Source organism: Schistosoma mansoni, chromosome 3 (assembly GCF_000237925.1).
Source record: "Schistosoma mansoni strain Puerto Rico chromosome 3, complete genome".
In the NCBI taxonomy this organism is placed as follows: domain Eukaryota; kingdom Metazoa; phylum Platyhelminthes; class Trematoda; order Strigeidida; family Schistosomatidae; genus Schistosoma; species Schistosoma mansoni.
In genome coordinates, this window is record NC_031497.1 from 12,391,546 (window position 1) to 12,415,938 (window position 24,393).

Here is a 24,393-nt window from a genome sequence, read left to right on the forward strand (position 1 = left end):
GATGGTAACTAGCAGTGAAATCTTGGACACGCGTATATTCCTATTCGGGAGTCGTCAGATGGATGTACCTGCAATCCAGAGTCGGAGTTCACTCCAAGACTCAAACTCAATACCTTGCGCTTCATATTCCATCACGTTATCCACTTAAGTAATGAGTTCAGATAGTCACCAGCTTGTGCAATAAGGCGAAGTTTAATTCATCTTTTGTATTGGTTGTTTGAATCTTCACTGCTAGCTACCATACATTGTTGCTTATAATACTTGTGACTTAAAGAAATATTCAGGCAATCCGCACAGGATACACATACGCCAATAAGAGACTGATCAATTGCAGTCCTAAAAATCAATGAGAAGATTCAAACAAACATGACAAAAATAAAGTAAAGTAAGTATATTTACCTTGCTTCTATTTGCTAAATAATGAACGATATCAGCGTGTTGACGTCTGAAACAGAAGTGGAAAACAAAAACGTTAAAAATCAGTCATAAGTAATAAGTCGAAAATCTACTATCAACACATAACTTAGAGCGATGTGAAGTGGTAAGTGGTAATTTATTTTCTTGTTCATTATCTTAAATGGAAAAACAGAAAATCAAGTTTGAGAATGAAGAAAAGTTGATTAGAGTTAATAAAATAAAAGTGAACGAAAGAATTTCATAAGAAATACCAAAAGTGTTTCTCATTTTCTGAAGTCATTAAGTTATTAGTGACAAAATGTTAAAATCTTATAGGTAATTCCTGTTCAGAATAAATTTTTTTTCTCTGAATGCTGAATTTGATGTAGGCAGATTTATGAATGCGTCGATAAATTAAGAATCGTTTCATTAATTTTGCATTCCCTTGGGATAATTCTACTTATAATGGATACTTCGAAGAAATCAATAAAAATGCCATCAACAGTACACCGCTCTTACCAAAAACACTAAACAAAGAAATATTTAAAGAGGTTGGAAAATTAGTCTCTTCTCACAAACAATTAACATCTATTATTTGACGCTGCAACCGAAAGCGTCTAGTACATATCTTGTTATTTAGATTATTTCAAAAATGTCGAAATCAAGTTGCACGATTTCTGATTAACTTGTTAACTGTTTCAAACTTATTACAATCTTTTATAACGATCATGTAACTGATCAGTCCTAGTAATACGTTAAAATACTTTTAAATTGGCTTTTATTGAACGATAAAAGTAGAGATTTTCGAATCTTTTCCATTTGTCGTTAGATGAAACCAAAAATTCACATCCTTTATGGCAAATTTTGTTAAAAAAACACCAAACAAAACTGAACAAGATCTACAATGATTTTTTATAAATACATCATCACCGATGACTTTGGAGGTTAGTTAGAACACAACATGTTGGAAAAAGGGACGAAGTAATGATGTAAAATTATTCTTGATGATTGTAAAATGAAGAATGCCTAATTTGAGACAAAATGTCAACGAACAAAACGTATTGAAATGTTATAAGACAAGTAACGAAAGATACTTATTGTGCTATAATAAAAGAAAAAGAGAAAAATGAGTGAGAAAATTCTTTTTTTTATGATATACAGGAAAAGGATAGATCAGGCAAATATTCTTCGGGAAAATCTCTTTACGTGTTAGTATTGAATCATAAAAAGAGTGGACTTATAAAGACAGACCCAAAGTTGAAAATTAACTTTGCCATTAAGTTTCACCATCTTTTAATACTTTATAGTTGCTTTGAAAATAGATACATCATTTACAATTAAGGTGCTTTGTGTAATGATATATATATATATATATATATATATATGGGTTATCGTTTCTTGTTTAAACCTAAACACTAATGTTGTTTGCAAAACTATTTGTCTGTTTGTGTTGTTTTTTCGATTTCACCTAGATAAGATATTGATGGTAAATAAAAACTTTTTCATCTACTCATAATATCAGGTAAAGTACTCATAATATCAGGTAAAGTAAAACACGAAGATACATTCCAAAATTTTATATAAACAGAACGTTTACCAACATCTCTACTGCACATCATCATGATTATGATTTTCATGCCTATTGATCAATTGATACATACTCATGTGTGTGTGGGGGTGCACACATATTTACTGTATGTAATTTTTACGACTACAGTAACATGAGTTTCCATTGTAATTCGCTTTATCGATTATTGAATAAGAGAAATGATTGTTTTTAAAACTACCAAAGAATTTTTTAAATCTAGAAATTGGATGATCATTGATTGAAATCGATCTTTCGAGCAAAAGTCAACTAAAAATAATGAAAATTGGTATTAAGTATTTACTACGAATACATTTTTTTTCTCCATTTATTGAGTACTACTTTTCACAGAGAATCAAATTTTATACGAGTGAAAGTGTGATAACTGAGTTTGGAAAGGTAGTCAGTGACTCGTCCACTTGAGAAAAAATTAAATAATACTAGGCATATTATTTACCAATAATTTATTTTGTTTGATCAACTGTTGATTTAGTGTAGTCTTAACAACTCGCTGAGATTTTGTAATTGTTTAGTTAAAAACTGCTTTCACAACTTAGTAATTTCAAATTAACCTAAGTAGCAGTGTAGACAGAAGAAAATAAATAAAATCTACATCCCTCAATAGCAAGATAGATCAACGACATTAAGGTGATTTGTTGGCGGGAAAGAATTCATTTATACCACTCAAACGCATATGATTATAAGGGATAGACAACAGTCTAGTATTAACGAAAACGATAAAGTACTGGACAGCTTCTTTCACATAGTATCGGATCACTCAACAATAAACAAAGAAGTCAAATACTTCGGAGAGTTTACCAAATAAAGGCGAAAGGTCGTCGATAACTCCTTAGTTTTTAATTATGAACCATATGATGCCAATAATAAATATATTTTTGTCATGTCTCAGTGAGTAGAAAAATTGTATTTCTGACGTTTCGTGACTTAATGTAAGCCACTTCTTCGGAGTAAATAAATAACCGGAATAAATTGACACAAGTTTAACTGGTACAAAGGAAACAAACTATCTTAACTTGTGTTAATTTATTCCGGTTATTTATTTACTCTGAAGAAGTGGCTTACATTAAGTCACGAAACGTCAGAAATACAATTTTTCTACTCACTGAGATATGACAAAAAATATATTTATTATTAGCCTTCTAAACAATGCTCAATTTATTTGGAAATATTAAGCCCAACCTCAGCATTGATACATACGATATCAATCTATCATGAGAAGTTATATCTTTTTGTGATGATTAAATACATTTTAATAGAATAATGGAGTGGTTGATGTGCATGAACTTATGGTTTAATCACCAAACCGATTCTTAAATTCTGGTTGGTACTAACTAACCAATAAGTTGTTTAATTATTTTTTTCAAGAAATTTGGATATTACATACATCCAAAATATTTAATCAATCATTTGCCAATAGACAAATAAGCGATAAACCATAAAAATAAACACGCAAAACGGTCAGGGGTTAATCATATCTGCACATCGCAACAACATCAGATTACAATCTCCTTAAACTTTCCTATTTTATGAGATCATTCAAATCTAATTAACTGCATCTCATACGGTTTAATAATACTAAGAAATAAACGAACAACTTACAAAGTATTTCAACCAGTTAAAGTAAATCAACATCATACGGACAAAATGTTTGCAATTTGTGTGAAAACTGATCTTGGGATACTCATTCTGTACATTTATTTCACATCAGTTAACTACTGAAATAACAGAAACTAGGATATTAGAAATAAATTTCTACAGTAACCTTAAAAATTTTAATTTGCATTTTTGTTTAAAAATAATACAGTAATGTACATTATTGTTAATTACTGAAAACTATACGAATCATATAATCTAGAATGTTGTTGTGGCTTAGTTACAGAATATCATAAACAATTTAGTAAATGAAATACATTATCTTATAACACTATTTCTTACGGTTATAGGAGAAATGAAAGACATGATAATTCTTACTGATCACCAACTTGACTAGTACAATAAACAATTTATAATATGCCATTAGTGTCAAATAATGAAGTTTATTTGATATTTGCCGTTATGTTTGTTGTTGCCACTAGTAACGAAAAAACTTGTAAGTCAAATCATTATAAAGTACTCCATTTACAGATTAATACATCAATAGAGAATGATTGAATTCCGATCATTTATGTAAGTATATGAACCATATCTTTCACAATAGATCTGATTATATAATAAAACGGTTATTTTATAACATAAACCAATACTATATTCAACAACTACGTTATACTAGTATTATTAGTAAATATAAATCATGTTAACGTGTTGAATCATGAGATACTTCCAAGCACTAAACAAATAGTGAAGTATGAGATAAAATAATATTGAATATGTGTCGTCTAACGACCTGAAAAAAAGGAGAGTACGGTGAACATGAAGGATAGTCGCTATAAAATAAACAATATTGTTAACCAGTGTTTACAGCTAAACATTCTGAAATAAGAAACCACTTTTTATTATTTGCAATACATATCTCACCTTGTCATACATCCTCTATACCATGCTTGAATAACTCTAGCTGCATTACGATGTGCTCTTTCAATCAATCCATTATCACGTCGTCTCCATGCGCGTTGAATAGTTCTAGCAGCACATAACTCTTTAATTGTACGAAGTGATTCCAAATTCACAGCTAATTGATTTCGTAGAAATAATTTAGTTTTACCAAACTCATAATCAACACATTTTTGTATGGGTGTTCGATTACCAAAAGGAATATTGATATTCATTAATATCCAAGCTGTTGATTCACGAATATCTACTATATTCTTCAGTTGTTTACGTTTTTCATAATTAAGTAAAAATGAATAACTAAAGTGTCAGAAAAAAATTTCATCAAAAAAATTAAGAGAACAATGCAGATCAGCAAGTAACTAACTATTTACAAAACAATAATATTTATTAGTTAATGATTAAAAACATCGATTATAGTTGATAAATAATTTAATTACTGAGGGCACTATATTTTACTGAACAAAAAGAGTAGTCAAATATGCAAACAGCTTTTCATATGGATTTCCACTGTTGAATATTACCTTTAAAAAGATATTCATTTAAATTTTTAAAGGATAGAATTGTTAAAATACAAGAAACGTATTTCTTTCGTATTCAATTAACAATTGCGACTATGTACTTAGCTAAAAAGAAAACTACCATGATAGTTTCTGTTTTAAAATATAGACGAAATGGATATGACTAAAAAATTTGACATATTTATAATATTCACCCAATTTCTAATTGTACGTTAAATAACGCGTCAGTTTGGTTGTAAAACTGACAAAAAAATAAAACATAGATTTCATCAAATCTCATAAACATTATTCGTTTGATCACATAAAACGTAGGGCCAGGCACTAGTCCGTATCATTTTGAGTTGCTAGTTGGAGTAAGAAGTAGTTAGTTACGGGTAACACATGTTGCAGATACCTATGCTGATGTAGTTTCTCATCTTCATAAATCAAGTTACCATAGCGAGTTGAAATCTTATTCCTGACTTAAGTATACCTATTCGACGACTCTATCTTACACTATTTATACTTCAGTGTATGATTATATGCTTGCAATCCACAGAAGTCCCATACTAGAACGAAAAGGGTGTCCAGTGCTTCTAGGTTTTCAGTGATGATACTAGATCAAAACATGATTTCAGTGAAGTTAATCAATCTCCACCACCTCATACCGACGAAAAAAAGTTTGCTGTGGCAAGTCATATTTCACAGCTGCAGAACAACTCACTGAATTTTCTTAGCAATGTATTAGTTTTCTGGCAGGTGGATAAAATAGAGCCCGCATCATAAATGGCACAAGCAATGGAAAGGACAATTCGTGAAATATATGTTTCAGCTGAAACCTTCAACCAAATATTATTCCATGATAGCAAAAAATGAAGTGACGCTTCACTGATTAGATGAATTTAAATTCTTTATTGTATTCGAAGAAGAATAAATTATGGGTAACTTCTGAGAATTACTTACAAACTGTTATATATATATATATATATATATATATATTCTTATTGTATAACTCTTTAGTCACTAGAGTATATATATTTAAATGTCTTTTATTATAGGGTTTCAGCTGACCTATTGGCCATTATTATATGACTTACTATTCTTAAATTATGCCCAATCTATTCGTAACAATCTCCCACACCTATAACCACATTTGACTTGACTTTGTATAAAGGTTATTTTTTTATGGTGTGATGCGGTCCGGTTTGTTTGTATATAAAATACGGTCTGAAATATATTATTCATACAGTGGAGGCTGAGTCTGTGTTCTGGACTCAACGGGTAGAGCTAGGCTGGAAACTACTATTTTGAGGACCAGTAAGGATTCAGAGTTGAAGAAAGACTGCTAGTGCTGGTTGAAATGTCATTGGTTTAGCATAGGAACAAAGTTAAATAGGTCAGTATTCTGATTGGCAATCATGTTACGTGATAGTCGACATGTGCGCAAGACATAACAGTTAGCAATGTGAAACAGTACAAAGTAAAATACGTGACTTAATATCATCATTACTTCTATAGATACCAAACTAAGCACAAACCCAGTGTGTAAAAATCAATTATACGTTTATCATGCGAACCTAAGCTGTAGAATAATAAAATCCTGAAAAGTATAAAACGTTGAGAACCAAGATACTGTTACATGTCATATCTTAAGCATACGTACCGCTCGATAAAATATTCATAACTGATGCGAACAGGGAAACCAGATTTTCTTATTCTGACAGTTTCTAGTAAACCACCGTAACGTAATTGATCCATAACAACAGCATCATCAAATACCATTGGCTCTTTTTTCATATTTGGTTTAATACAACGTACAAAACTTGGCTTATTCCTAAATATAATTATTTGATTTAAAGGAAAAGGGGGAATAAGTAGACAATGAATGAACGAACGAACAATAAATAAATATAAGAATGTCTTTAATTATAAATGGATAGTTTTTATATATTTATATGTATATTTACAATCCGTTCTGTATGAAAACATGTATCAGCAACAGAAATAGTGAAAACATAAAAAATATCTTATTGTCTTAAGGGATTTAAAAAAACGGTTCGTTCTGTTCCTCTCTATTCATTTGGTGATACTTTTTAATTCCCAGTAATCTAAGCTATATCATTTTGAAATGATACACAGAAATTTTCCGCATCCGCATAGTGTATGCCCTTCGACACTTTAAAAGCTGAATGCCTTCTAGATGTAAGCTAACTGTATTCTATAAGCAATTACCTGAAAAAGAATATATGTATTTGTAAAAAAATATTATTTAGTTTCCTGTTGTAGATTCAACAAAACAGTCACGCAGCTACACGATTCTCTGTTACTAACACTAATAAATTTTGAGATTTGGTGAAATATTTTCAAAGTAGTTTCAGATAGTTGAATAAATAGCAGATAGTCAGCAAAAAATAGTGAAAATAATGCATGTAGGACAATAGACATTTCATGACCATTTTACCAACACCATAATGAACGTCATTATATTTCTAAATTAACTACAATGGTTCTCAGTATCTTTTAATGGTACTACTAAATAAAAACACTTCATTAGTCAATTAACATAAAACAACTACAAGTGATCCGATTCCTAGATCTTTTAATTTGGTTAATAAATTGTCTGGAGCATTTGATGATATCTGGTCTTATTTTCTTGTTGTAATCATAATGTGTGATAGATCAATTTTTGAAAAAATAAAAAGCAAAAATCTTAAAATTAAAATACAAATAAAATATAACTTTACCTTCACAAAGAAAATTGAACACCTATACTTACATTCGCATTTTCTCCATTAACTGTTGCAGTGAATTATTCATTGTTGTTAAAACTAAAGAAGTTTTCAATTTTGGACCGGTACCACTGACACCAGTACGTTGAGCTTGAACATTACGAAACATAGTTGCTACTGCAGAATTTTTACTTCTAGTTAATAAAGCAAGCAGTTCACCACGAATTTTCTCACGATTTTTATCAACAAATCCATTTACCTGTAATAAATTTGTACATTTATCATATCTTTATTGATTTATGATTCCTCTTTAATCTATATTTTTAGTAATTAAACACTGCTAGTAACAATAAGTACAATAGTTTTGACTATTCGACATAATATTAAACAGTAGAGACAAAATTTATTGATAGAATTGAATTTTAAAGACAACTTGGTATGTAGAATCGTATTTAGCGACTTTTGATATTTTAAGTTTTCACTGGTTTCTGTTTTAAAAAATATCTGGAACATTTATCAATTAATTCTCCTGCTACTTCTAGTAAAGGTCAATTAAAAAATGGAAATTCTATAACTAAATTTTCGCAATTCATGGTTTAAATAAGCACACATTAAAAGAAAATGATTGATAAACTATCGACTACCAAACGATTTTGAAGTTTCATATCAAAATTCCTAAATAACCCAAAACCTTTTATGCAATAATGAATCAACATAACCTACTCCAGGACCATCGTACACTTCAAGAGAACTGAATCAATGAACCGAATTGTACTTGCTAGTTTGAAATATAACATATTAATCAAGCAGCTCATTAACGGGTACTGATTCTTGAGTAAAATCTTTGGAATAGTCACAATATTAAAATAATAAGGAAGTTCACAAATATGAATATTTATCGGACAGTTAGCAGGGTAAGAATGGATTAAATTAAGGAAAGTTAAAAAACCCATTGTACAACCAGTCAAGTTTCGGTTTAAACCAATAATTAATTGATGAGATTATTAAATGAAAATTGATGTTTTTCTGAATGATATTCTATTGTAAGCCGTTCTTATAAACATGTTTCACTCAACATAATTATTTATTTAAAGTAGCTTCTAGTGATATATCGTTCTCAACATGTACATTTGAAGCGAATCTAACCTGTATTTAAACGAAAAAACAACACTTTGATAATCAACTGATCAATGAAAGAACTCGCCACAACAACCATTTTATTCTTACTCACACTATAAACAATTTCACCAGCGAAATGTACAATAGTAAACGAATTATTTCCTTGTATCTTATTCATTTTAAAATTTGGATGATTCTTATGATGATATTGACATTGTCGTAGAAACGACTTATCTGTCCCCTTTAATGAAAAAATGGAAGAGAGAAATCTTTGATTTAAGTTAAAATACTATACAATACGCATATCATAATTTCGTTTAATAGATAATTAATAGCTTTAATTCCATAAATTCTTTGGTTCCAAACAATATGTGTATCAGGAGAATTTATATTCTCGCTATCCCACACAATTCTATGCATAAGCAACAATACTGTAGACAGTATATTTGTATTGATACCCATAGGTTTTTCCCAAAGTATTCAAATGACAAAATGGAACTAGTTTTCCAAAATAAGAATAACATGAAAATCAAATATCTCCACTTATATAAAACATTTTGAACACATGAGAAATTCAACTACATAAGACCTCATTTGGCTTTGCTGTTGATAACTCCGTATCCAAAGGACTTAAGCTGGAATTACTGTGTATTTATGAGATATGTCAGTTATCAAACATTCCCGTAGACGAACTATAAAGCTTTACATTATCATGAAAACGTTTTTACATTTTTTGAGAATACAATCATTACCTGCTGGATGTATTCTTTTTAACTTTAATTTTCAATAAACATATTTTTGCATCCTTTTTCTCCTTAACTTTACCTTTAATTTAAAAGGATTACTCAAACGGATGAATTTTTTATATCAACCTAATTTTGTAATGCTCAACCACTAGCTATCTGATATTGTCTGGAGAACAAAAAAATAGTGGAAAGTTTATTATTATTGAATGTAAGTGAATTATTTCTTTTAGAACCGAACACATGTAGAATACTCTGATTATGAAAGCACAACAAACTGAATCTCACAGAAATCTAAGAAAAGAATAAGTGAAATAGACTTGGTAATAAATAAACTTAAACTATAATACAAATCCAATGACCAAGGTTAAATACTTCTAGTAATTACTTTCAGCATTGGAATTTTCGGAACATTTTGTAAATATTACTAAATAGCTTATCATTAAATTATTTCAGTTATGACTTAATCAAAAAGAATAATCTGTTATTAGATAACAACTGATACCACGCTTTTCAGCCTTCATAGCTAGTAACACAAACTGTAAAGATGTTAGATAAAATTCCAGTCATTATTGACAATTATATGTTAAAAAGATGGTTTGATGGTTAAAACAATCAGCTTTGGATCCCAGGTTCAGCTACATCCCATATTCGCCTTTTTCGGTACCCTGATAGTACCACTACCATATATGGAAACTGAAGAATATGAATCTAGTTCACCAACCAATACCAAGTTATTAATTTGCAATAGCTAAATACACAAAATAACATCCATTGCCTTCCGATAGCAGTTTAGGTAAAATATAAAGGAGAATCATCTACAATGATTTTGTAGTGGCTGATACTATGTTGAGCTCGCATAGGTTATTCTAGCTTCTGAAAATACCAATTTGTTTATTCTTCTCAGACCATATTTTGACCTTGTCACTTATTTGCTTATTAATACTGTTTTTATATGATCGTATGTTTGTTAATTGCTTACCCTATTCATCACGTATCTGTGATTTATTTTGCTTCGTTCCCTTGATCGTCTGTTCAGACCAACGAGTGTATGAAATATCTCGTATTCGACTTATTTTAATCCCGTTATTCCCTTAAGAGATTTAAGTCTATGATTATATACAAAGGTTGTATATATCGGATGTATATTTAAGGATGTATATTTCGATACCAATCATTCATACGATCCGATTGGAGTCAGATACAACGCCACTAAAATGTAAGTTCGTTCCAAAATAAATTTTAATCACTGCAGAATTCAATATCAAACAACTGATGCTGTGACTACCATAATAAATTTCAAAACTGTTTATGTTCCATTCATGGAAATTTTTAATGGTTCTATATTTGATTATGACATATTCTGAGATAGATAGATAGATATTTCTTATTTAAATCGCTTTATCATGATTTCTAAATACTTTTATTTATATCCAATTAACTATATTATATAGCAACAAATACCATTTCATTATATAATTAAAATAAACTTTGCTTCAATTATGCAGAATTCCAATGAAAAGAAAAACGCATAGCATGCGAGAGGGCCCGGGATCGGTGCCCGGCACTTCCACACTGCAACAGCCAGTTGCCATACTGCCCCCAAATGCCCTGTTATGTCCGAGAGTAGGGAGGTGCCACCCTCCCACTCGAAATGCTCTCACATGTCCACGCGTATATAGCCTCTGACAGGGGATTTCTACTCACTGGCTTCTCGTGGTAGGGGTGTTGTTTACGAAATTAAGAGGGCGAGGAGCCAATGTCCGGCGCTTTAACCGGGCCGGTGGACGCGGCGAATTCACCTAGGGGAGTTGAAAAACCCTGGTTCCAAACCAATGGTGAACATGGGCTCCACTATCGTGAAGGAACAAATGGCGTATGAACCAATCGTCGGTCACCGGCTACCATGGGACTGCATCTCCTTACAATGCTCCACTGCCTTGGGGACAAGGCCTTTGAATCAAAGGCTCCGGGTGTGGTCCCCTAAGAAAACCACCTGTTTCAGTTTGGGCATCTGGGCAGTGCTCTTGCTTGCGCTAATCTTACCTTACGTTTCAGTGGCCAACGAATTGATCGTCATCAACAGATTGATGTCAGTACATTGGTTTCAACTTCTGTTGCAAGCGAGTATCGAACCGAGCTATCATCTAGGCTAACTAACATCCCACCGAAAAGTATAGATAAGCATTGAATGCAACTGCATGACGCCATGAAAATGACGAGTAAAGTCGCTTGCGGCTTCGCGAAACGTCCCGCTTATAAGCACTGGGTTTCTTCAGGCTCTTTACAACTCATCGAAGCCCGTCGATCTACTCCGGGTGACCGTGAGTTTGACCTCAAACGAAGGCTGTGACGAAATGAAATTGGACAAAGCTCGCCTAAGGAAAGAGAAGTCTGGTGGTAGGAGCGTGCTAATGAGCTGGAAGCAGCAGCCGCATCTGGTAACTGCTGGATGCTCCTTCAACTCATCCGAGACACTTGCAGCAAGAAGTCTGGTGTGAGTGAAACAATCTGTGAAGATGATGGGATGCCAATCACTAACATCTATCAACGTCTTATATGATGGGGAGAGTTTTTCGAGGAACAGTACAACTGGTCTGTTGCTTCTGCAACATCAATCAGACTGTCCTGCCCTGCATTACCGGTGACGACTGACCCACTTATCGTGGAGGAAGTCCTCGAGGAACTCTAAATCTTGAAGTGCTACAAATCACCAGGCCCAGATTACTTACCTTCGGGCCTATTTAAAGATGATGATGACTTTCCGGTGAAGGAACCGACCGAGTTGTTTACAAAGGTCTGACAATTAGAAAGTGTACCAACATCATGGAATGAGTCGATAGTTGTCCCTATCTTTAAAATGGGTTCACGTCACCTCTGTAACAACTACCGGGGGATAAGTCTACTTCCGATTGCATCCAAACTGTTGACTTCCGTCATACTTCGTAGGTTGTTCAAAACCCGAGAACGATTGACTCGCGAGGAGCAGACTGGTTTTCGTTCTGGTCGAGGATGCATTGATCATATCTTCACCCTACGCCAAATGTTAGAACACCGTCATACTTATCACAGGCCAACCATCCTAGTGTTTATTGATATAAGGATCGCCTTCGATTCGTTGGACAGGACTGGTCTCCGGGATCGTCTATTGAAGAAGGATGTGCCTGAGAAGTTTATTAACATCCTAAAAGCCCTATATACAGACACTTCAGGCATAATGAGGGCAGTCAACAAACTCCCTTCATTGTACCCCTCAAGCAGTACGGTTAGATAGGGTTGCTCAATCTCACCATTTGTCTCCAACTTTGCTGTCGATGACAATCTGGAAACAGCTCTGATGGATGTAAGCAATGGCGGTGTGGATCTGCTGCCTGGAGAAAGACTTCTCGACCTTGAGTATGCGGATGATATTGACTTACTGTGCGATAATGCCCAAGCCCAGTTGGCAATCAGTGTCCATAGGTACAGTATGTGCTTTGCACCTTCGAAGTGCAAAGTAGTCCTACAAGACTGGCAGGATTCTAATCCTGTACTTACCCTGAGTGGTGAGCAGGTTGAAGTAGTCGAGATGTTCCTGTATCCAGGTAGCTGCACAAGTGCTGGTGGTGGCGTGAGTGATGAAATTAATTCACGTATAGTGAAGGCCAGAGCTGCTTATGCCAATCTGGGCCATCTTTGACGCCTTCGTGATGTTAGTCTGGCTGTAAAAGGTCGGATCTACAACGCGTCAGTGAGAGCAGTTTTGCTCTATGCCTGTGAAACCTGGCCTCTCCGAGTTGAGGATGTTAGACGACTCTCTGTGTTCGATCATCGTTGTCTCCAAAGGATTGCTGACATCCAGCGACAACACCATGTTAGTAATGCAAAGGTTCAGCATCGTGTGTTCGGGCGCAGAGACGATAATTCAATTGGTGTCACCATCCTGAAACACCGACTTCGGTGGCTTGGACATGTCCTACGAATGTTGCCCTGTAGAATTCCTCGTCGTGCATTATTTGCCGATGCTAGGATTGGTTGGAAAAAGCATAGAGGTGGTCAGTGTATGACATGGTGTCGTAGTATGAAAGAAAGTTGTACAAAACCAGCTTCTGTGGGTCCTTCACAACTCCCTGGTTGGGGTCCAAGAGATGGCGAAATACAGTGGATAGAGACATTATCAGATATGGCTCAGAATAGAAGTCAGTGGCGAGCCTACTGTAACCTTCTTTTACTTTCTCCATAAAGAGTGGTTATAACTTCCTTGAATGAAAGAGTTCTTCTGGTTGTACATTTCTGTTTCCCCCACTATTATTCTTCTTATTAAACTAACATACACTAATCTGTGGGTTTTTTTTCTGTTTTCTTATATGCACCTTAGCCTCCTTCTCTCTTCCCATTCTCATGGTTTTGTGTGGCGCATATATATCTGGTGCCCTCTTGTATCAATATTTATGTGTTCAAATAAATAAATAAACTTCAAAAAAAAGACAAATCTTTTGTTTAATCAATTGATCATGAAAAGTGGAGACTGAGATTTCAACTAGTAATTTAGAAACTGATTGTAGACTTACTGTGACTAAACTGGCTTCATCATTGCATAAATGCATTATTCCATTTGGTTTACCAGCTATTAAATCAATAATGGGTTGGTTATCCGGGAACTGAACATATTGCCAACTAATATTTTCCGCTCGATATTCTTCTTGTTCCAATTCAAATATGTAATGATTGAAGAATTGTTGTAAATTTTCATTTGTGTAATTGATACAAAACTGTTCTAATGAATTAGTTGGGAGATTCTACAAAATAATCATGATGAAATGAGAAGATTCTGATTCAAACTAACTCAATTCATTTTAGTAAAATGAGAAATAACAATCAATGAAGAAACATAATTATTATTGTCGTGATTATAATTATTAACAATTGCAACATTATTTCACTTCGTTACCCATTATTATGTCTTATTAGGTGATTTTTTCATCTTTCATTATTATTTAGAAATTTGAACAAGAAAAGTAATACAAAATTATTATTTTGAGAACGCTTAGTTTTACTGTTTGTTCAAACATCAAAGCATGTATTATAAAATCCCAATCTTAAAAGTTGGTGGTAGCTAGTTGGCCACAATACCCAAATTGAAAGAACAGTTAGATTCCAGAGTTAAAATCCCATCCACAAATTAAAAGTAGAAATTAAAGTTAGGAAGATGAACCAGTAACAAACTGCCTGCCACATTTTATTAATATCAGAAAATAAAACATCAGGTCGCGAAACTACATTTAGCAATATATTGTTATGTTTTATGTAATACACAGATATAGTCATTTGACAATTATTTTTAAATGTCTAGTCAACTGGGGTTAAAAATGTTTGAGAAATAAAACATGCGATGAATTTGAACAATTTTTTTCCATTTAAAAGTCGAAAGATAAAAACAATATCATTTTGAAAGGATTACATTGTTAAATTCTCTCAACGGCATCTATAAGTAAACACATCAGTCGAACTTTCGTTAATGAATCACGTACGTTTAATAACTTAAATTGGAACCAAGATAAACACCAAAGGATAACTGTGTGATAATAAATGGAGAGCGTACCTTGTCATTTTGTGAATTACATGAACTTCCAAGAGGTATGGATGTTTTGATGATTCTTTTTTGAAAAATAAATTCCTTAATCCAATTTACATAAGTACATTTACAACTTTGAAATTAACTCAGGAATAAATTCTTATAATTCACTCTAGTGACATAAATTATTATTTTTTGACAAAAACTTCTCACGTTAACCCAGATATCTCTCAATTATTGTGAGATTTCTAGACGGCATCAGAGTAATGTACTAATTAGTACAAGAGTAATAGGTCTAATAAACAAAACACAGATTTTGTCAATTATCATTATTTGATTATTTACAAACAGTTGATTTTAATATAGCTCCGCCTCTAGCCCTTCCAGGTTTACTCCTAGTTCCAAGCTCGGATAAAAGGAGGGTTAGGCGTGGCGTCAGCAATCACATCCTATGAAAAACAACTTTGCTGAAAAAACGCTAAACAGAAAAAAACCTAAACCCTGTCCCCTGAGTTGAACGACCTTTATTCGGAAGAATTGTGATGCCACATGGTGAAATTCGAGATTATTTGGAAATCACGAGGCCGACGACCATTCTAACAAGGAGAGCAACAATTTTTATAGGTATCATCCTTCAAAACAAACAAGGAGGGAATCACAATAAATGTTATCCAATGTTATGCGCCCACCAGTGATAGCAAGAAGATGATAAAAGTCAGTTTTATGAGAGGCTGCAATCAGTCATAGCGAAGTGCTTAGGAAAAGAACTGACCATCCTGATGGGAGATTTAAACGCCCAAATCGGAATGGATAACACCGGTTATGAAGATATCATGGGACAACAAGGATTGACTGGGAGAAAGGTATGAAGATGGTGACAGATATGCAAATCTGTGTGTATTCAATATAATGGTCATAGGTGGCACAATATTCCCACACAAACGCATACACAGAGCTACATGGGTTTCATCGGACCACACTTCAGAAAACCAGATCGATCATATTTTCAGTACTACAAAATTCAGAAGATCAATGGAATACGTAAGAACAAAGAGAGGAGCTAACATAGCTTCAGATCACCACCTGGAGGCTGCCAAGATGAAACCGAAACCAAAGAAGCACTGAAAAACTGGGTAAACAGCATTACAAAGATTCAATACAGCCTTCATTAGAGATGCTGGCAAACTCAACGAATTCAAGATAACTCTCAACAACAGGTTCCAAGACTTACAGGATCAATTCAAAGAAGAGAAAACTACCATGAAGGACAATTGGAGAGGGATCAAAGAAGTACTAACTTCAACGTGTCAGGAGCTACTGGGCCATGGAAAGCATCACCATAAGGAACAGATCCCTGTCGAAACCCTGGACAGGATTCAAGAAAGGAATAACAAGACAGCAATTAACAACAGCCGAACAAGAACAGAGAAAGTCAAGGCACAGACTGAATACACAGAAGCAGACAGGCAAGTAAAGAAGAGCATTAGAGCTGATAAGCAGAAATACATGGTGCTTGTAAGGTTAATAACTAACTGGAAAGTTTGAGTGCAACTTGCTTTGTACAAAATGTGTTACAATGTAGTTTCTTTATAATCTTTCTGATACAGTGGGAGAGTGCTTACTGATGATTTAACAACTCAAACTAACTTAGATTTATTATAGTTATCTATTTTGTTATTCATTAGGAAATATGTATTAGCCGACAGGTCCGACAGCATACTTTATGGACTACTTTAACTGTGAAAATTTTAATGAAAGGCTTAACTTCTATTACATTTCCTTTAGGTTCTACTTTAATGTGGAGGTGAGAAGTTTTATATACCTGGGCAGTATTACTGATAAACAAGGAGGATCTGATGCTGTTTTTATTGTACGGAAAGGAAACTTGGAAAACCACTACAATTATCATCAAAAAGGTACAGGTATTTATAAGCAATTGACTACGCAAGATAATCTAAATCCGTTGATCGGATGCCATTAGCAACAACCGACTGTGTGAGAGAACAAATCAACTTCCAGTTGAAAAGAAATTAGTAAGAATATTGGAGGTGGATAGGATATACACTGCGGAAATCAAGAAATTGCATCACGAGGCATGCCCTAACTTGGAGTCCAGAAGGGAAGAAAAATAGAGGAAGACCAAGAGAGACAGTTATCAAAAGAATGAATAGCAATCGGGAACAAATGGAAAGTATTTCCCGGGACAGAGTTCGATGGAGAATCCTGGTGGCCGGCCTATGCTCCTCCACAATGGGTTACGAGCGTAAGTAAAGCAAGTGATTTTAACATAAACCACCAGATCCCAGAGAAACATTCGGAAATAAATCAGTAGAGAAATGTCTGGTAACCTCAGTTCATGCGATTACAAGATCAGAATTTACAACACACAATCATCACAATAAATTTCATTAAATTTCTGTCTACTCTCTTGTTTATAATATTTAACAATACAAGATTAATTCACAATAGACTATTCAGTGTAATGTATATCGACGACTGACATTAACTAGACAACGATTGCAAAGCTAGAATGTATTTCAAGACTATTTCCTCCAACTATGAGACCCTTGAGTAGTTCATATCTACTACCCGGCCATCAGTTCTCATTTCATTATCTGAATTATCATTGTGAATCAAAGTAAAATTGTACAAAAGTTAGGACAAACTGGAAAATCTACAGGTAATATCTTCTTTACAGGCTAAATATTTTCTCTAGGTTAAACGGACTGAAGCAAACTAAAAAATATACATCACTTTTCACAGCTGAATATAACAATGCTCAAGATCTCTTTCCACAGTTACAGTCTAAGCTTATGCGTTGGATATACATTGAGCACTAGCCTTTCGCTTCACATTCTTTTTACGACCACTCATAAATCTTTCACCTTTAATGATAACAATAGTGAGTCAATCATTCCGCAGCGCTAAAATTTTTACTTTCGAAAAGTTCACTGAAGAATTCCACTATCTTATAACTATCAGAAAAACAAAACTTCGACTGGACATCACCTTGATTGTTAGGTTCCACAAGTGATTGGTACATTTGACAAAAAATATTTAAAAGAAACACTACATTCGATAAGTGACAAGTTAAGTAGATCATAAGAATGGTTACAACAGTGAATGCTGTAAATGTATGAAACAAAGATCGACAACATTCTATCGTTACCACCTATTTTGCTACAGCCTTTATGTAAAGCTCAAAATCCCTTAAACGATGATGATATATAAACAAAACATTCATCGAACAAATAAGTGAAAACAATATAAAAAGTATTTAATTGAATAAGTATGAAATTGAAAAGCATCGATTTCAAATCAATACCAATAATTACTTCAAAACCATAAATATCCAATAAAGCGATCGCACGTAATGATGATTTTGTGTCTGGATCCATGTAATCCGGTGGCGCATTTTTCATATTGATTTTCTCCACTAATCTATCAAAAAATTCTGCATATAAACTTTTCGCAATAGAATCACGATTTACAATTGCACCAGCAACATTAACCGGACTCCAAAGTTTGTCAATAGATGTTTCCTGAATGGAAATTGTTAAAAGGAAAATAAGTTTAAATATAAATTAAAAGTATCATTTATTAGTGAACAAAACTACAAGTATTTACTGCATAAAACCTATTGAAGCTGTGAAAAGGTTCATCTTAATATAAATGAATTTAATTTGATAAAATATCACTAGTTGTAAATATGTTGCTAAACTTAAATCATCATTAGAAAGGATTTGTGTTAGCCCGCTGTTAATAATCTTGGCTGGATTTTAATGGATCTTTGTTGGTATACGTGTATCCTGTGCAGAGAGCCTCGATAGAGTCATCCATTCGATGCTGTTAAATTATTATTCTTTTAACATTTTAAGTAGCTTACGTGTTTGAAAGTCATATCAAATATATACACATATATTGGGGATATTCATTACAAGTGGGGGTTATATGGTAGCTAAAAGAAACTGTTTTACAACAGGCGGCACTGAAATTTCATTTTATTTAATGATACAATATCTCCGAATAATCTGGTCATCAGCCCTCTATTCAACCTGTACCATAATGTCAAGAAGGTAGAAAAATGAATCGCTTTTTCAAGCATATAATTGATCATAATTCTAGTAATTTTTACTGATAATACCATTCAGTTAAGAAAATAATAAAACAATGATTTTGAACTACAGAAATCTATAGAAATTCTAAAATTTTTATACAACATGACAATCAGATTGTACATGATTTAAACGATAAAGTAATTCTTACTGTTAACTTCATTGTTATCACTTTAGCTAATTCAGTCACATCTACACCAAGCTCTGAAGCTGCAATTTCAGCAACGAATGGATTAGTAATAAATGTGTTATCCTAGTAAAAAAGAAGAGATTGAAAATAATGAACTATTTTGGGTTCATCAAACGAGAATTATAAAAATAGATTATATTTATAACTGTGTTTCTTTATTTGTAATGATTATTTTTCTATTGTTTGTAGAGCACTTTGTCCCATTACATAATGAACCATTTGATTAAATCGTTTTTGTGAGACAGGTAACTACTTTTATTAAACATTGAACTGGTTTCTTTAGGTACTTCAGTATATAGCTACTTTTTTAAAATTTTTGCAGTTATGTAGAAACCAAGAGACGAATGTTGAAAATATGTAAAAATACAAAAGTAAAGGAAATTATAAAATTATCTGAATATCTTTGAAAAAATGGGTTCAATCGAAGTCCAGCTAAAACTTACTCCTACACCTATGGACAAGGTAAAAAAAAGAGTAGTTCTATAAAATTTCGAGTGCAAACATTGGGTTGTACAACCACTGTTCGCCACCTTGGTAATCAGTATAATAATGAGCTTTAACTGGACTTTGATGAAACCTATTCTTTCAGAAATATTCTTCAATTTATTCTCAGATTGAGTTTGGGCGTTTGTTTACCAACTTTATACTATATTCTATCCACAGCCTATTACTAGTAGACAATTTTAACACTTTCATAACTCCCAGTAACAGTGTAGTTGACTCGTCAAATTCCATTTTCAAACCAACCAGAGCTGGTGGATGGATTAGAAAGATCCTAGGCGAACCATAAGTTTTACATAAACTCTTATGTTCTTACTATTGTATCTTCTTTCATTTGCTTCCAATCCGTATTCCAATTTGGGATCAGACGAATGAATTACTGTTTCCAGTCGACACTAGTTAGTAGAATTACAGCCCACCATGTCATACGTGAAATACTTTTCGTGATTGAAACTTTTTAAAATAGTCAGTGTAAAAAGTAAAAATTTGCATATTGTATAGTTTTCAGTAAGATCGATTACATAGTTTACTATTACTGTCTACTCCACTCACTAAGGTTATTATTTTAAGTGTTTGGAGTTCATATTTTGTTATTAAGTTCAGTTTACAAAAATGATAGTTTATCTTATGTACGATTCGCGTCCTGTTATTCACTCTAGTATACATCCGTAATGATCTCTACTCATTGTCATAGTCAAACACGTTTAATGCAAATAAATAATATACTTCATCCAATGAAAGCTCGCAAACCTATCAACTAACGCTTATTTCTCACTTTGAACTCGACATAGATTAAACAGATCCTATCCGCACTTTAAATCACTTCATACACTGGCTTAGAGACAAATTAAAATACGTTGAGTATACATTAGCAAACTAACACATTTACTCATTTTTAAAATTTGCATAATCTTTTTTCCAAATTATAACTCAAAATTATAAACTTTAGTTATTACAATAAAATAACTAAAGAATATTTTAAAAACAAAGAAAGTTCACCAAAATTGGCAAGTTCATTTTCTACAGTTAATAAAACAAACTGCGCAGAACCAACCTTATCATTATCACTTTTAAAAGTTATATTTCCAAGATGCAATACAGCAGACACTACACGAAGACATAAATCTATTTCATCTTGTGGAAGTCCTAATGTTTGCCAACTCTCAAGTAACATTGATAAACCGTCAGGATCAGAATGTGTACTAAATGCACGCCTTGAATCCTGCAGAATTAAAAAATATGGATAAGTAAAGTTATCTTCTGATTTGAAACGTTGTTTTCCCAACTAAGGATTAAAGTACGTTAGTTAATCAATAAAAGTTGATTGTCAAATACCATAATGAAAAAACGTATTGTCAATATGAAAAAACAGGCTATTATATGAGAGAACTAATTAAAAGATCCAAGTGACTGATTGACATAATGATACGATTACGTAAACATTTTAATGTACTACTTTTGTTATAGGCAAGACTAGACTTTCTTTGGATCCATAGTTATAAAAATCTGTATTTCAAAAGGCTGTCATAGATGTTTCTCCATATAATAAAATAAGGTGGAGTAGCGTATGCTTCAAAATACATGGTAATACCAAGAGATATCTGATATCATATTGCGGTCAGTTTTTCTTTGATGAATCGTTTATTATAAAAATTCAATTTGATGTTGATTGACAAATATACTAGTCTAACACTTACAAATCCACAAGCATGAACTTTTTCATCGTGTGAAGTTCTAAAATATCAGGAAACTCATTCGAAAATTAATTTCAAGTTATGATAGATAGCCATCCATTATTGAATCAGTTGATTTTTAAATTAAAGTATGTATTCTAATCTGAAAATAGACTTGATATTGCTATACTTAGTCAGAGTGTTTTATTGGGGTGTACGGGGGCTAAGTTGTTTACTCTAGTGTATTTTAAATACCCAAATGAACAGTTAGTTTCTCCTCATAGAGAAGAATAATGTCATATGAGTCGATTTGCGAATAAGATGATTTTATTTTCACTGTAATCTTCAACTAAACAAGAAATCAAAGATTTACATGGTAGGTAATGCATATCTTTTCTATTGTTATGCATTTAATGTTGCTAATGCTAAATATAACGTAGTAATGGAGACAATAATAAGCAAAATACAAATTAATAGATTATTAACTTACTTTCATTAAATATTGATAATCTTCAACATTTTTAAGATGATGTTTTGCCTTACTCTCATTATCAAGTGAACTTAATAGTTCATAGAACACATGGTAGTTACGTTCTTTTTCAGACTGTTAATAATCAACAAATATATTTGGTAATAAAGTATGCATGTATATTTATTGTGACTCGGAAAAAAAACAAAATTACGTACTTTGCATGAACATAAGAAATATATGCAAAGAAAAAACCGAAATCTGATTTGTGTTTCCTTCACTGTAAATTTTTGTTTGACCAAGGAAAATCGTTTTATCTGTAAAACTAATATTCGACTGTAGCCTAAGGTAATATAAAAATTTCATAGGATATAGTGGACATTTTGTTAATGAAAGTTGAAATGAATTCGATTACAGCAGAAATGTTAAAATGCTAAATTTCAATCTGAGCTACGAATTGTCTTCCTTCATAGTTACCTGATATGTAGTTACTTTAGGGATAGGCCACCGCTTGAGGCCACCAATCATCAATAAAAAATAAGAAACCAGATTAATTCCTAAATTTTAAAATTATTTTCACTCTTGCGATGATCTGGAAAGAAGGGTTATCGGTCTCTTTCGTAACATTTTTGTTCACTCTTGATAGCCAATTTGTTAATTGGTAAGTAACTCATTTTCACACGCAATCTTGAACACAAACAGTAGCTTTCATTTATTAGTATATAACCAAACAGCCAATCATCGGGCCTGTTGTTTCATCTTCTAAAATATATTATTTTGGCATTTGGGTATCGATCCAGTGATTAAACGAATATTTTGACCGCCTGAATCATATCAATAATTTTAGTGACCCGACTGACCATATCATAATGAAACATAGAAAGAAGTAATCGTAACACGTCTCAAAGTAATTGATGATGATAAAGTTCAATAGAGAATGTAAACATCAAAATCATAATTTATTTTAAATTTATGATGAGGATTTACAACCAAACTATCCAGTTTCGGAAAAACGTACAAGTGCTAGGAAACTAGAACAATACGAAAAACGAGCATAAAATTTTTGTTTCTCACCTGTCTCACTATTCTAGATTTCTCAAGTAAGAAGTTAGTGATTTTCGCTCCAATAATTATTGACCTACACAAATCATAAACAAGGATGCACAATATTTTAAAACACATGAAATCTACAACATAGTTGAAATGAACAAGTGACAGTATATATATATATATATATATATAATTTCCATAGTCCGAAATAATATATTTAATAATCATAGTTCAAAAAAACGCTTAAAAATGTGATGGAACTAAGCTGTCAAGTTCAAATTTACTTGCAAGATCTATTTTGTGAAGGCTAATGATAGAACAGTGCTACTTAGACTTCAGTGCAACAGTTATAAAAATTTGTAACTTCAGTCCAACAGTCAGAAGACTCATAATTTACTAAATGATATAATAATAATAAAATAATCATAGATCAGTTCATAGTTATGTTTTGCGAATATTGACTCAGTGTTCTATAGTATTGTGATGCTTGATCGAAAAAAAAGTAACAAAAGAGATAAGTATCAAGTACTGTAGAATAGGAAATATAACTGACTGTGATGGCTACAACTAGTAGTAGTATTCAGAGAGGGCTTAAACCTCCACAAATGTTCTCTTAAAGTTAATAATGCTCCTATTCAACGTCGCGAAAATCAGTCTGTCATGAGATCATCTAACTAGTTTATGGTATAAAGACATTCCACATTTTGTTATTTACTACCTTTCTTAACTTTTCTTTCACCATGGTTCTAGTTCTGACCGTTCCTGATGCTGTTGTTTTCCTTTTTGTAATACTTCTCCTTCATTTTTTAATGTTGCACAGAAAAAAAAGAAAATCTAATTCTCTTATCATGCATATGCTATCAGTACAAAGTTTTACACGTCTACCACCACACACATTTATCCCTAGTGATCACTATTGTCATTAACTCTCCATTAAGATTTCATGCCACTTCACCTGGGTTTAAGAGCATTTTCGTTTATAACGATGTTAAAAAACAACACATTTTCATGTATTAAAGCATTTAAGAAATTATTCAGCACAAGTCTAATATGATTATATATACCAAAACCACTTTTAAAGACCAGTGGACAGTTGAATCAGGTTGACTAATGTTACATTACCTGAGCAAACAACCCACTTTATTTAACACATCATTAACCTTTGAAATAATTAGCATGCGGTTACTAGACAGCTGTTGTC

General features: G+C 32.6%; 1 protein-coding gene across 1 annotated transcript in view; it reads right to left on the reverse strand.

The window, feature by feature from the left end:
* The window catches only part of Smp_127510 (putative myosin XV), a gene marked incomplete at both ends in the record, with an annotated part of 195,567 nt that overhangs the window by 167,923 nt on the left and 3,251 nt on the right, over window positions 1-24,393 (reverse strand). The window contains 11 exons of the mRNA XM_018799252.1: window positions 400-445; window positions 4,517-4,849; window positions 6,713-6,883; window positions 8,116-8,259; window positions 9,306-9,475; window positions 14,095-14,418; window positions 18,686-18,736; window positions 19,461-19,519; window positions 21,000-21,222; window positions 22,164-22,277; window positions 23,217-23,280. Of these exons, the coding sequence (XP_018651060.1) occupies window positions 400-445; window positions 4,517-4,849; window positions 6,713-6,883; window positions 8,116-8,259; window positions 9,306-9,475; window positions 14,095-14,418; window positions 18,686-18,736; window positions 19,461-19,519; window positions 21,000-21,222; window positions 22,164-22,277; window positions 23,217-23,280 (1,699 nt within the window). The remainder of the gene's footprint in view (window positions 1-399; window positions 446-4,516; window positions 4,850-6,712; window positions 6,884-8,115; window positions 8,260-9,305; window positions 9,476-14,094; window positions 14,419-18,685; window positions 18,737-19,460; window positions 19,520-20,999; window positions 21,223-22,163; window positions 22,278-23,216; window positions 23,281-24,393) is intronic.